Raw genomic sequence first — 14,238 nt, forward strand, 5'->3', positions numbered from 1 at the left:
TGATTAAAAATCTTCCAACAAACAAAAGTCCAGGACCAGATGGCTTAACAGGCGAATTCTATCAAACATTTACAGAAGAGCTAACACCGATCCTTCTCAAACTCTTCCAAAATACAGCAGAGGGAGGAACACTCCCAAACTCATTCTACAAGGCCACCATCACCCTGATACCAAAACCAGACAAAGATGTCACAAAGAAAGAAAACTACAGGCCAATATCACTGATGAAAACAGATGCAAAAATCCTCAACAAAACACTAGCAACAGAATCCAACAGCACATTAAAAGGATCATACACCGTGATCAAGTGAGGTTTATCCCAGGAATGCAAGGATTCTTCAATATATGCAAATCAATTTGATACACCATATTAACAAACTGAAGGAGAAACCATATGATAACCTCAATAGATGCAGAAAAAGCTTTTGACAAAATTCAATACACATTTATGATAAAAAAAAAAAACCTCCAGAAAGTAGGCATAGAGGGAACCTACCTCAACATAATAAAGGCCATATATGACAAGCCCACAGCGAACATCGTTCTCAATGGTGAAAACTGAAACCATTTCCACTAAGATCAGGAACAAGACAAGGTTGTCCATTCTCACCACTATTATTCAATATAGTTTTGGAAGTTTTAGCCACAGCAATCAGAGAAGAAAAAGAAATAAAAGGAATCCAAATCAGAAAAGAAGAAGTAAAGCTGTCACTGTTTGCAGATGACATGATACTATACACAGAGAATCCTAAAGTTGCTACCAGAAAACTACTAGAAGTAATCAATGAATTTGGTAAAGTAGCAGGATACAAAATTAATGCACAGAAATCTCTTGCATTCCTATACACTAATGATGAAAAATCTTAAGAGAAATTAAGGAAACACTCCCATTTACCACTGCAACAAAAAGAATAAAATACCTAGGAATAAACCTACCTACAGAGACAAAAGACCTGTATGCAGAAAACTATAAGACACTGATGAAAGAAATTAAAGATGATACAAACAGATGGAGAGATATACCATGTTCTTGGATTGGAAGAACCAATATTGTGAAAATGACTATATTACCCAAAGCAATCTACAATTCAATGCAATCCCTATCAAATTACCAATGGCATTTTTTATAGAACTAGAACAAAAAAATCTTAAAATTTGTATGGAGACACAAAAGACCCTGAATAGCCAAAGCAGTCTTGAGAGATAAAAACAGAGCTGGAGGTATAGATTCCCTGACTTCAGGCTATACTACAAAGCTACAGTAATCAAGACAATATGGTACTGGCACAAAAACAGAAATACAGATAAATGCAACAGGAAAGAAAGTCCAGAGACAAACCCATGCACCTATGGTCAACTAATCTATGACAAAGGAGGCAATGATATACAATGGAGAAAAGACAGTCTCTTCAATAAGTGGTGCTGGGAAAACTGGACAGCTACATGTAAAAGAATGAAATTAGAACACTCCCTAATACCATACACAAAAATAAACTCAAAATGGATTAGAGACCTAAATGTAAGACCGGACACTATAAAACTCTTAGAGGAAAACATAGGAAGAACACTCTTTGACATAAATCACAGCAAGATCTTTTCTGATCCACCTCCTAGAGTAATGGAAATAAAAACAAAAATAAACAAATGGGACCTAATGAAACTTAAAAGCTTTTGCCAAGCAAAGGAAACTACAAACAAAATGAAGACAACTCTCAGAATAGGAGAAAATATTTGCAAACAAATCAATGGACAAAGGATTAATCTCCAAAATATATAAACAGTTCATGCAGCTCAATATTAAAAAAACAAACAACCCAATCCAAAAATGGGCAGAAGACCTAAATAGACATTTCTCCAAAGAAGACACACAGATGGCCAAGAAGCACATGAAAAGATTCTCAACATCACTAATTATTAGAGAAATGCAAATCAAAACTACAATGAGGTATCACCTCACACCAGTTAGAATGGGCATCATCAGAAAATCTACAAACAATAAATGCTGGAGAGGGTGTGGAGAAAAGGGAACCCTCTTGCACTGTTGGTGGGAATGTAAATTGATACAGCCACTCTGGAGAACAGTATGGAGGTTCCTTAAGAAACTAAAAATAGAATTACCATATCATCCAGCAATCCCACTACTGGGCATATACCCAAAGAAAACCATAATTTAAAAAGACACATGCACCCCAATGTTCACTGCAGAACTATTTACAATAGCCAGGTCACAGAAGCAACCTAAATGCCCATCGACAGATGAATCGATAAAGAAGATGTGGTACATATGTACAATGGAATATTACTCAGCCATAAAACGGAATGAAATTGGGTCATTTGTAGAGACATGGATGAATCTAGAGACTGTCATACAGAGCGAAGTAAGTCAGAAAGAGAAAAACAAATATCGTATAGTAAAGCATATATGTGGAACCTAGAAAAGTCGTACAAATGAACTGGTTTGCAGGGCAGAAATTGAGACACAGATGTAGAGAACAAACGTATGGACACCAAGGGGGGAAAGTGGTGGGGTTGTGGTGTGATGAACTGGGAGATTGGGGTTGACATGTATACATTGATGTGTATAAAATTGATGACTAATAAGGACCTGCTGTATAAAAAAGTAAATAAAATTTAAAAAAAGAGTCATGTACCACAATGTTCATTGCAGCTCTATTTACAATAGCCAGGACATGGAAGCAACCTAAGTGTCCACTGACAGATGAATGGATAAAGAAGATGTGGCACATACATACAATGGACTATTACTCAGCCATAAAAAGAAACGAAACTGAGTTATTTGTAGTGAGGTGGATGGACTTAGAGTCTGTCATACAAAGTGAAGTCAGAAAGAGAAAAACAAATACTGTATGCTAACACATATATATGGAATCTAAAAACAAAAAAATTGTTCTCAAGAACCTAAGGGCAGGACAGAAATAAAGACACAGACGTACAGAATGGACTTGAGGACACGGGGAGGGGGAAGGGTAAGCTGGGACAAAGTGAGAGAGTGGCATGGACATATATACACTACCAAACATAAAATAGATAGCTAGTGGGAAGCAGCCGCATAGCACAGGGAGATCAGCTCGGTTAATTGTGACCACCTAGGGGGGGTGGGATAGGGAGGGAGACGCAAGAGGGAAGAGATATGGGAACATATGTATATGTATAACTGATTCACTTAGTTATAAAGCAGAAACTAACACACCATTGTAAAGCAATTATACTCCAATAAAGATGTTAAAAAAAAATTACCATGCTTCTAAATGCACCTTTTAACTGGAGTTATATGGAAATTGAATTAAAGATACCAAAGATTTAAATTAATGTGTCAGAAAATAAGCAAACAGTTTGTGATTTTCAACATAGCTGTTCTTTCCCTTCCTCCTATTGTTCACTGTAAAGCTCCATTACCATAAAATAGGATTAAAGGAAAGGGAAAAAAGGCTTAAATGCAAATTTCTAAAATTCTATTCTCTTGAGAGAAAGGCATGCCAAACTATCACTAAAATGGGATCTGGAAATACTTTATCTATAATCACGGTTACCCTTAATTAGCAAGGGTCATTACATATTTCCAACTCTTAACTTTTAGTACCCTGGCAAATGCCATAGCTCAGACTGTTCAACTGTGCTGTAAAAATACTCAGCTATGTGGGGGCATATCTCATTTTCACCTGTATTTGAAGATAATCTCATTCACTTAAGAGTATCAAGAGAGAAAAGGAAAGATCTTCAGAATAAAGACATTTTAAAAGCTTTCATCATATTCACATTTTTGCGTCTTAAAATTCCATTAAATATTATTTCCTAAAGATTCCTCCCCCTCCACCCCTGCCATTTACACAATAGTCAGCTACTAATCTCAAATGTTACGGATTGGTGGCCACAAAGGGCATAAGAAAACCTCCCTGAAAAGTCCAGCTCCAGTTCTCCGATGAGGACAGCTCATTTCCCCAGGGTTGGGAGTACTAGATGTACAAACTGATGACTAGCAGGTGACCAAGGTGCTGGATAAGCTGTTTCTTGCTCTAACTCTAACTGTCAGGGCCCCCAGGCTTAATGCTCAAACCAGCATGCTGCCCAAGGGGTGCTCGCCCTCAAGGCAAAGGCTGGTGACAAGAAGCCACACTGACCTTTCAATTTGTCAGCAGTCATCCAAAGGACACAAGTTTATTAGCTTAGCAAACTGACACAATTTTTTTAGTCTGGCTGTTCTTCACTAAAATAAAATGCAAACAAAACCTGCCAATACCTGTTTTTAATAGGCCCAATTGCCACCTAAGGTACTTGTCTCAGATCAGCAATAGTATTAGTATTCCATCTCTAGTACCAATTAAAGGAAATAAGAAGTACTCTAATCTCTTTTTGATACTTGCAACAAATAGAATATCAATGTCCTCCTAAGTTCATTTTAATGCTTGTTTCTTAAAATTAGATTGTCAAACTTCCAGCATAAAAATAACTATATTGTCACAGGCATACCCATTTTACCGTGCTTCGCAGATATTTTTTTTTCGTTTTTTTTTTTTTTAAACAAATTAAAGGTTTGTGGCAACCTTACATCAAACAAGTCTATTGGCAGGATTTTCCAACAGCATTTGCTTAATTCATGTCTCTGTGCCACATTTTGTTAATTTTCACAATTTCAAACTTTCTCATCATTATTATATTTGTTATAGTGATCTGTGATCAGTGACCTTTGATGTTATTGCAAAAATATTGACTCACCGAAAACTGAGATGGTGGTTAGCATTTTTCTAGCAATGGTATTTTAAAATTAAGGTATGTACATTATTTTTTAGGCATAATGTCTTTGCACACTTAATAGACCACAGTATAAACATAACTTTTATATGCTTGAGAAACAAAAAGATTCATGTGAATCATGTTATTATGATATTTGCTTTATTGCAGTGGTCTGGAATTAAACCCACAATGTCTCTGAGGTATCTCTGTACTTATTTTTTTAAACAATTTAACCCTGTCCCCAAACTTTCTTCCTAACAACTCACCTTAGAAAAACACGTATTTGAGCTGTGGGGTAGTGGGAACTATGTTACCTGTTACCTGCTATTCAGGTAACAGGGAGGCAAGGTCAGCAGAGTGATACAGGACCAAACGGCCTGAGTCCAGGTGTGATTATCTCCTCTCCAAGCCTTCTTTCTTCACCTGTACAACATGGACTGTAACAGTGCCTACTTTATAGGATAGTCCAAAGGATTAAATATGATAATCCATTTAACCCTCAGGGCCTGTCTGGCACATCACACAGTGACCAGAATAGGCTAGGACTATGACAGAGTGATGACATCCCTAGATGCCACATCCCCACACTGACAGCAGGCATGATACAAATGCTTTCATGGGTTACTTCAGCCAGGCGGTGGCAGGCACAGTGTGGAGACAAACATTGGCCCTGGGCAATCTCATTATCTTGGCCCTAAGTCACTGTATTTGAAGGCTTGATTTCCTCTTGGAAAATGAAAAAGTCTTACAAGATCAGTGGTTTTTCTTTCTTCAAAAAAAAAAAAAGAAAAAAGAGTCCCTCCCATCAGGAAACCTGCACAAGCCTCTCAGATAGCCTCATCCACCAGAGGGCAGACAGCAGAAGCAAGAAGAACTACAATCTTGCAGCCTGTGGAACAAAAACCACATTCACAGAAAGACAGACAAGATGAAAAGGCAGAGGGCTATATACCAGATGAAGGAAAAAGATAAAACCCCAGAAAAACAACTAAATGAAGTGGAGATAGGCAACCTTCCAGAAAAAAGAATTCAGAATAATGATAGTGAAGATGATAGAGGACCTCGGAAAAAGAATGGAGGCAAAGATCGAGAAGATGCAAGAGATGTTTAACAAAGACCTAGAAGAATTAAAGAACAAACAAACAGAGATGAACAATACAATATCTGAAATGAAAACTACACTAGAAGGAGTCAATAGCAGAATAACTGAGGCAGAAGAACGGATAAGTGACCTACAAGACAGAATGGTGGAATTCACTGCTGCGGAACAGAATAAAGAAAAAAGAATGAAAAGAACTGAAGACAGCCTAAGAGACCTCTGGGACAACATTAAACGCAACCACATTCGCATTATAGGGGTCCCAGGAGAAGAGAGAGAGAAAGGACCCGAGAAAATATTTGAAGAGATTATAGTCGAAAACTTCCCTCACATGGGAAAGGAAATAGCCACCCAAGTCCAGGAAGTGCAGAGAGTTCCATACAGGATAAACCCAAGGAGAAACCCGCCGAGACATATAGTAATCAAACTGGCAAAAATTAACGACAAAGAAAAATTATTGAAAGCAGCAAGGGGAAAACGACACATAACATACAAGGGAACTCCCATAAGGTTAACAGCTGATTTCTCAGCAGAAACTCTACAAGCCAGAAGGCAGTGGCATGATATACTTAAAGTGATGAAAGGGAAGAACCTACAACCAAGATTACTCTACCCAGCAAGGATCTCATTCAGATTCAATGGAGAAATCAAAAGCTTTACAGACAAGCAAAAGCTAAAAGAATTCAGCACCACCAAACCAGCTCTACAAGTGCTAAAGGAACTTCTCTAAGTGGGAAGCAGAAGAGAAGAAAAGGACCTACAAAAACAAACCCAAAACAATTAAGAAAATGGTCATAGGAACATTCATATCGATAATTACCTTAAACGTGAATGGATTAAATGCTCCAACCAAAAGACATAGACTGGCTGAATGGATACAAAAACAAGACCCATCTATATGCTGTCTACAAGAGACCCACTTCAGACCTAGGGACACATACAGACTGAAAGTGAGGGGATGGAAAAAGATATTCCATGCAAATGGAAATCAAAAGAAAGCTGGAGTAGCAGTACTCATATCAGATAAAATAGACTTTAAAATAAAGAATGTTACAAGAGACAAGGAAGGACACTACATAATGATCAAGGGATCAATCCAAGAAGATATAACAATTATAAATATATATGCACCCAACATAGGAGCACCTCAATACATAAGGCAACTGCTAACAGCTATAAAAGAGGAAATCGACAGTAACACAATAATAATGGGGGACTTTAACACCTCACTTACACCAATGGACAGATCATCCAAACAGAAAATTAATATGGAAACACAAGCTTTAAATGACACAACAGACCAGACAGATTTAACTGATATTTATAGAACCTTCCATCCAAAAACAGCAGATTACACTTTCTTCTCAACTGCACACAGAACATCCTCCAGGATAGATCACATCTTGGGTCACAAATCAAGCCACGGTAAATTCAAGAGAACTAAAATCATATCAAGCATCTTTTCTGACCACAACACTATGAGATTAGAAATGAATTACAGGGAAAAAAACATAAAAAACACCAACACATGGAGGCTAAACAATACGTTACTAAATAACCAAGAGATCACTGAAGAAATCAAAGAGGAAATCAAAAAATACCTAGAGACAAATGACAATGAAAACACAACGATCCAAAACCTATGGGATGCAGCAAAAGCAGTTCTAAGAGGGAAGTTTAGAGCTATACAAGCCTACCTCAAGAAACAAGAAGAATCTCAAATAAACAATCTAACCTTACACCTAAAGGAACTAGAGAAAGAAGAACAAACAAAACCAAAAGTTAGCAGAAGGAAAGAAATCATAAAGAACAGAGCAGAAATAAGTGAAATAGAAATAAAACAATAGCAAAGATCAATAAAACTAAAAGCTCGTTCTTTGAGAAGATAAACAAAATGGATAAACCATTAGCCAGACTCATCAAGAAAAAGAGGGAGAGCACTCAAATCAATAAAATGAGAAATGAAAAAAAAACTACAAGAGAAATATAGCCTGAAATTTCAAGAAATATAGATAAAAGATATAATAAAAGTTAAATCTCACCTTGACTTCCCCTACCCCAAACCAGTTTTTGAACTGTGCTGTGCAGTCTTAGGGATCCCTAGAAACAGAAGGTGGCTTCCAGCAGAAGCCAAGTAGGCAGGGCCCCAAGGAACCCCTCTTCTCCTATCACTACCTCAACAAAAGCAGCTCTGGCTTCTATTCACTTTATATACTGGATTTCACAGATTTTAAAACAAAGGTTCCACTACCAAAGTGAGACTTAAAAACCACAGGATTAAATTACTCTAAAGATATTATCCAGCTCTAAAACTCTATGATTCTGGTCTATTAAACCAAATCCCCATAGTTGCCATTACATCTATATCAAGTTTCCATAAAATTTCCTGAGACTTTACCTTACCTCTAGCTCAAGATCCTGAGGTTCCATTTCAGAAAGTGATAGCACAGCAATTTTGGTAACTTTACAGACCTCATGGTCTCCTGGAAGTTTGCCCACCAAAGCTTTCTGCCGAATTAAAATAAGCCACCATGGTAGATCTGAAAGAGAAAAGTCATATTTAATGTCTGGCTTCTATAAAGTGGTACTGTCCCGGCAAGCTGAAGGTGAATAATCAAACACAGTGTGCAAAAGATACAACCCTTTAAAGCAGCGGTCCCCAACCTTTTAGGCACCAGGGACCGGTTTCGTGGAAGACAATTTTTCCACGGCCGAGGCGGGTTGGGGTGTGGTTCAGGTGGTAATGTGAGCGGTGGGGGGGATGGTTCAGGTAGCAACGCGAGCAATGGTTCAAGCAGTAATGCAAGCGATGGGGAGCGGCAGATGAAGCTTTACCTGCTCCCCCCTCCTCCCCGCCCCGCTCACCCTGTTGCGTGGCCCGGTTCCTAACAGGCCGTGGACTGGTACCTTTTAGAGCACAACAAAGATACAAAAATGACCCTTAAATGTATGAAAAGATTTTCAATGGAGATGTAAATTAAAATGTTGCAATACCATTCTCACCCATCAGCTTGGGGATAATAAAAAAGTATGACAGCACATTCGCTGGCCAGGCTGTGGAAACCAGGCACTCTCCTAGTGCTGGTGGGAATACAAACGCACACAACTTCTCTGGAGGGAAATTTTGTGATAACTAATAATAAAACATACACACTTACCTTTGAACCTAGCAATCCCACTCTTGTGAATTTACCTTGAAGACACACCTCAACAACACAAAAGTACACATACTCAAATCTATTCATTGCAGCAGTTTACAACTGTAAAATACTGGAAACAACTAGAACGCCCAGACATAGGAGAATGGCTGAATAAACTATGGCACATCTATGCAGTAGAGTACTATGCAGCTGTAAAAAAGCATTCTGTAAACTGCTAAGAAGTGATTCCTCGATACATTAAGGGGATAAACTGGATATTATTAATATACAATAAGGGTATTACATAATAAGATATAGTATTAAATTGAAGCACAAAAGAGTATCTAGAGTGTGCCACCCTTTCTGTAAGAAAGATGAGAAAATATGCACATATCTGCTCATTTGTACAAAAAAAAGAGGAAAGAGAAATTAGAAATTAATGAGATTGGTTACTGAACAAGGAGTAGGTGGAAATGACATGGAAGGAAGAGAAAACAGGAATGGGATAAAAGGGATCAGGGGGATGACATCTCTCCAAGTATACCCTTTCACGTAGTTCTGACTCTTAGAATCATGGTAATGTTTCACATCCCCTCAAAAACAAGTAGTTCAAATTAACCAGAATGTGAAGGGAACCCAAAACAAAATGCAAAGAGTAACCCAACTCTGTTACAAATGGAAAACGTAACCATAATGTAGGAGATAAGGAAGAAATAAACTAATCTAAATAACTTTGGAAAACAGTATTTTGCAAGGATAAAGACAAAAAGAACTGTATACAATATTGTACTCTGGTTAGTGAATTATTTTTCAGAAGAGTATGAGTTAGCAATTCCAAAACTACTTTATGTGTACACTAGGACTGAGCAAATAAGTAAATATATTGAAGAAAGTGGGGGAGGGGTGTAAAACAAATGAAAGAAGTATTTAATAATTACAAGAAAGAAAGGAAAGAAAACACTTAGAGGCCCAATAGTTATCTTTCCAATCCAAATTTCTACTTCTCACAAAAGATTTCTATTTAACTGAGAAATGGTCTATGAAAGACAGCATCCAAAAGCAATTTTTCATTTTATGAGACTCTACACCCTTTAAAAATACTACCTAATTAGTACCAAAAATAAAAATAATTGAAACAGTGTTTCAGGAATTTCTTACTATAGAAAAATAGCATGATGGATATATATTCCCCTTATGAAAAAATATTTTTAAAAGATATATAGTATTTTAATTTCCCCCATTTTTCCCCCAAATATTAGTCAACTCTCATTTGAGGGAAAGTGCTCTGGAGATGTGCTTAAAGCATTTCATAAATGCAAGAATTTGGAAACGTTTCATAGTTCTTTATAAAATAGGGTAGAAATCTACTTCAAAGTTTCAAGGCTTTTGCAGGTCATTTCATTAATATCATTAAACTTTAACCAAGGACCTACCATGTGCTGGGAAGTACGTCAGGCACAGATTAAGGTTACCAAGCACCTAACACACAATAAACCTAACACAAAATAAATAAAGCACATAATACATAATAAACTGTTGAATGCTAATACAGTCTGCTGAATAAAAAGAAATTCTTACCACAGGTCTCTTAACCTCACAGGAATAATTTCTATTTTACACTGAACAATTTAGTGTTGGCAGATGATCAGACAAGCCAACATTAGGAAGCCCTCTTCCCAGTTTATGCCTTCTTGCTTTCATATTAACATTAAGAATTGCGACTTTAAGAAATTACAGCAATGACAAAAACACAATGTGCACAATCAAATGTAATAAATGTCTTTCCAATAAGCCATCTAATGGTATAGTACCAAAAATATAAAAATACTAAATTTCAAACACAGAGGTTTTACCCCACACATAGACTCACTTGGGAAACGAAAGGCATGCTTTTTTCCACAAAAACATTGGTATTGTCAATACTGAAATTCAACTTACAAACTCAAATACATTTAAAAATAAAATACGCATATTTTTAGAGTTTAGCTAGCTAAACTCATACACAGAAACTGAAAAACTGAGGTGCTTCTATAAAAAAAAATTACAGACTTAAGTTCAATATGCCTGAGGGATTATAATGAATACTAAATCTGAGAAAATACCATGTAAATGATCTCAAACAAAAGAGAAAAAATTTTGTAAACAGTAGCTTTCCCTTTTCAGAGAAGCCTCAGTGTTCTGGACTTTGAGGTCAGAACTCAGACTCAAATTTTAGCTGCCTTATTTATTTGTCATGTACTTCAGCTTAATACTTAACTGCTCCAATTCTTGGTTTTCTCATCTGTAGAATGGGATAAAACCACCTATTTCAGAGAGTATCTATGAGGACTAAATAATTTTTATAATTCCTGTTATTATTACTAAAAGCTAATGTTTACCAGGTAGCAAAACATATGATAAACCTATGGTAAATAAAACAATGTGGTGCCAGTACAAGAATGGACAAATGAATACTAGAAAAGAACAGAGAAGACAGACGCAGACCCATGTAAATATGGGCATCTAGTAAATGATAATAAAGAGGGGGAAAGCATGGTGTGTCAATAATTAGTGTTGAAATACATACTGAAGTATCTGCAGAAAAACATCTGGAATCTGCTTTGAAATAATTTAGACGCTGGGAGTGTGGGGACCATGAATAAAAATGTCTTTTTGTAGTTGACTTCCAACCAGCTCTACAAATTGCACTGGGTTAAAATCTCATAAGTCTTTTAATATACAGTTTCCTGTCTTACTGTTTTCAGTCTTACACACTGATCAAAATGAAAAAACTAAGGGTAAGATAGATAAGGAAATCGATATTTACTAGTTATAGTCTAAGTAAGGTGGGATGATGAAAATGTCCTGGAATTAGTGGTGATGGTTGTACAACCTTATGATGATACTAAACACCATTGAATTGTAATTTAAGAGTGAATTTTATGGTGTGTGAACTACGTCTCAATCATTTTTTAAAAAACAAACTCCTTCTAAAGAACAAAAGAACTTGTTAGGAGTCTTATCTACCACAGCAGAGAGTAAAAAACTAAAAAGTGGGCTTCCCTGGTGGCGCAGTGATTAAGAATCCGCCTGCCAAGGCAGGGGACACGGGTTCGAGCCCTGGTCCGAGAACATTCTCACATGCCATGGAGCAACTGAGCCCATGCACCACAACTACTGAGCCTGCACTCTAGAGCCCGTGAGCCACAACTACTGAAGCCCACGCACCTAGAACCCGTGCTTTGCAACAAGAGAAGCCACCGCAATGAGAAGCCCGTGCGCCACAAGGAAGAGTAGCCCCCGCTCACCGCAACTAGAGAAAGCCTGCACTCAGCAATGAGGACCCAACACAGCCATAAATAAATAAATAAATGAAAAAAACTAAAAAGTGTATTTCCTGTCAAACACAGAGACACAGGTATTTGAAATAGTGTTCAAAGGAACATTAAAATCATAATGGAAAGAAAATGAAAAATTTGAATTGGACACTAAGATATTTCTAGGCTGCCCCTAGAAAACAAAACAAAACAAACAAAAAACCTCATGAGAAATAGCAATATGTATTCCTGTAATTATTTTGCCTTAGGTGAAACAAAACACAATAATAAACACATAGAAGCCTGGAAGTTCGGCAAGAATGAGCATGTTAGTTACAGGGTTAAATGATCCAAATATATTTTCTCTAGTTTGTGCTTTAAGCCAAGAAAAATGTAAAAGTATTGATATATAGCATCACTACTGTTTAGCAATCCCAGTATCCAGTCAGGCATAGTTTTGTAATAAAGTTTTTAAAAGCACAAATGCAGGTTACCGCATTAATTTATATCACCCACCAGCAGAAGAAACTTGGCTCAATTAAAGCTGCCACACTGAACTCTGGATATGCGGTACAACCATGTGTCAAAGGTAATTTAGTCTAGCAAGGTCTTTCAGCATAAAGATATTTTTTCAACTTTTTAAACATTTTACAATGGGAAAAAAGGTCAATTTTGTAACCCTGACTCCTTCAGGAAAAGACAGACAGGAAAATCTGACTTCCCCAGCAAGATAATAAAACTGATTAGGAAGTGATTATCTTGAAAACCATGACCAGTTAGGGCAAACTAAAACAATAGTCCTGGAAAAGATTCAATTGCTTGTCCTATACAATAACTGACTCAGTTAAAAGAGGATAAGTAATGGCAGGATAAAGATTTTCATTTAAAAAAAAATTTTTTTTTTTTCCTAAAATTGGATGAAACTGTTTTCTCCCTACTCGTGACCTCACCTCTAGGAAGTACTGCATCTTACATATTTCTCAACATGACTATCCATCCTACTGACATATAGAAAAGATAAGCATTTGATCCAACAATGAACGTCTAGCAATCCTTTTCATTTTTATTAATGTTAATTCGATAGGAAATAAAGGAATACATTCCATTTGTTTAAAAATGTAAACATTACATATACAATTAATGTTCCCTTTGACCATTGTTCCCCACTCCATGGCAATTCTTTAAATCTAATCCAAACCCCACCTTGTGAGTTCTCTCATATAAGGAGACTAGCAGAGACTAGGAGAGCAATTGGTTACCATTGTTGGCATTAGTCCTTTTAATCTTACTTGAGAGTTTAACAATGACCTTTTAAACATACATAATTTAGGGAATTTCCTGGTGGTCCAGTAGTTAGGACTCTGCGCTTCCATTACATGGGGCACTGGTTCGATGATCCCTGGTCGGGGAACTAAATTCCCACATTCTTTGAGAATGAGCCCCTAATAAGTATTTGGTGGGGTAATTTACCATTTTTTTTTTTCTTCTGATGCAACACAGCTTTATCTAGTCTTTCCAAAGCATTCAATTTAGCCTTCATAGAAACAGGAAGTCTTTCTTTTTGTATCAATACTCATAGTTGATGGGCTTATTTAACTATGTAATTACAATATCGAGTAAAACAAGTATGAACAGGATTGGAAATAAACACAATCCACCAGAAGGGAGAGGGCTTCCTACCCAGTCTCCCCCGGCCTTCAGAGCATCCAATGCATCTACCAACAGACTCTGCAGAGGCAGTAAGGCATGTTGGTTAATCTGGCAAACAGGTTAAGTGAGATTCAACTAAAAGAGCCCCTAGTGATAGAAATACATAGGCAGTACGTATTCTGTGGGCCAGACACTTGAAGTGAATGAAATATTTGCGTGAAAATGATTTTGCTTTTCTGATATTTTTCTTCTGGCTCACCTTTTCCAAAGACTGGTTCTGATTTGAACTGGTTCAATGGGA

The 14,238-nt window shown here is 36.9% G+C and overlaps 1 protein-coding gene across 2 annotated transcripts in view; it reads right to left on the minus strand.

Moving 5' to 3' along the window:
- Positions 1 to 14,238, minus strand: part of INPP5F (inositol polyphosphate-5-phosphatase F) — a 100,442-nt gene that overhangs the window by 51,828 nt on the left and 34,376 nt on the right. For both annotated transcript variants that reach the window (XM_019940121.3, XM_019940120.3), the window contains one exon: positions 8,255 to 8,391. In XM_019940121.3, the coding sequence (XP_019795680.1) occupies positions 8,255 to 8,391 (137 nt within the window). The remainder of the gene's footprint in view (positions 1 to 8,254; positions 8,392 to 14,238) is intronic.

Source organism: Tursiops truncatus, chromosome 16 (assembly GCF_011762595.2).
Source record: "Tursiops truncatus isolate mTurTru1 chromosome 16, mTurTru1.mat.Y, whole genome shotgun sequence".
NCBI classification, from domain to species: Eukaryota; Metazoa; Chordata; class Mammalia; order Artiodactyla; family Delphinidae; genus Tursiops; species Tursiops truncatus.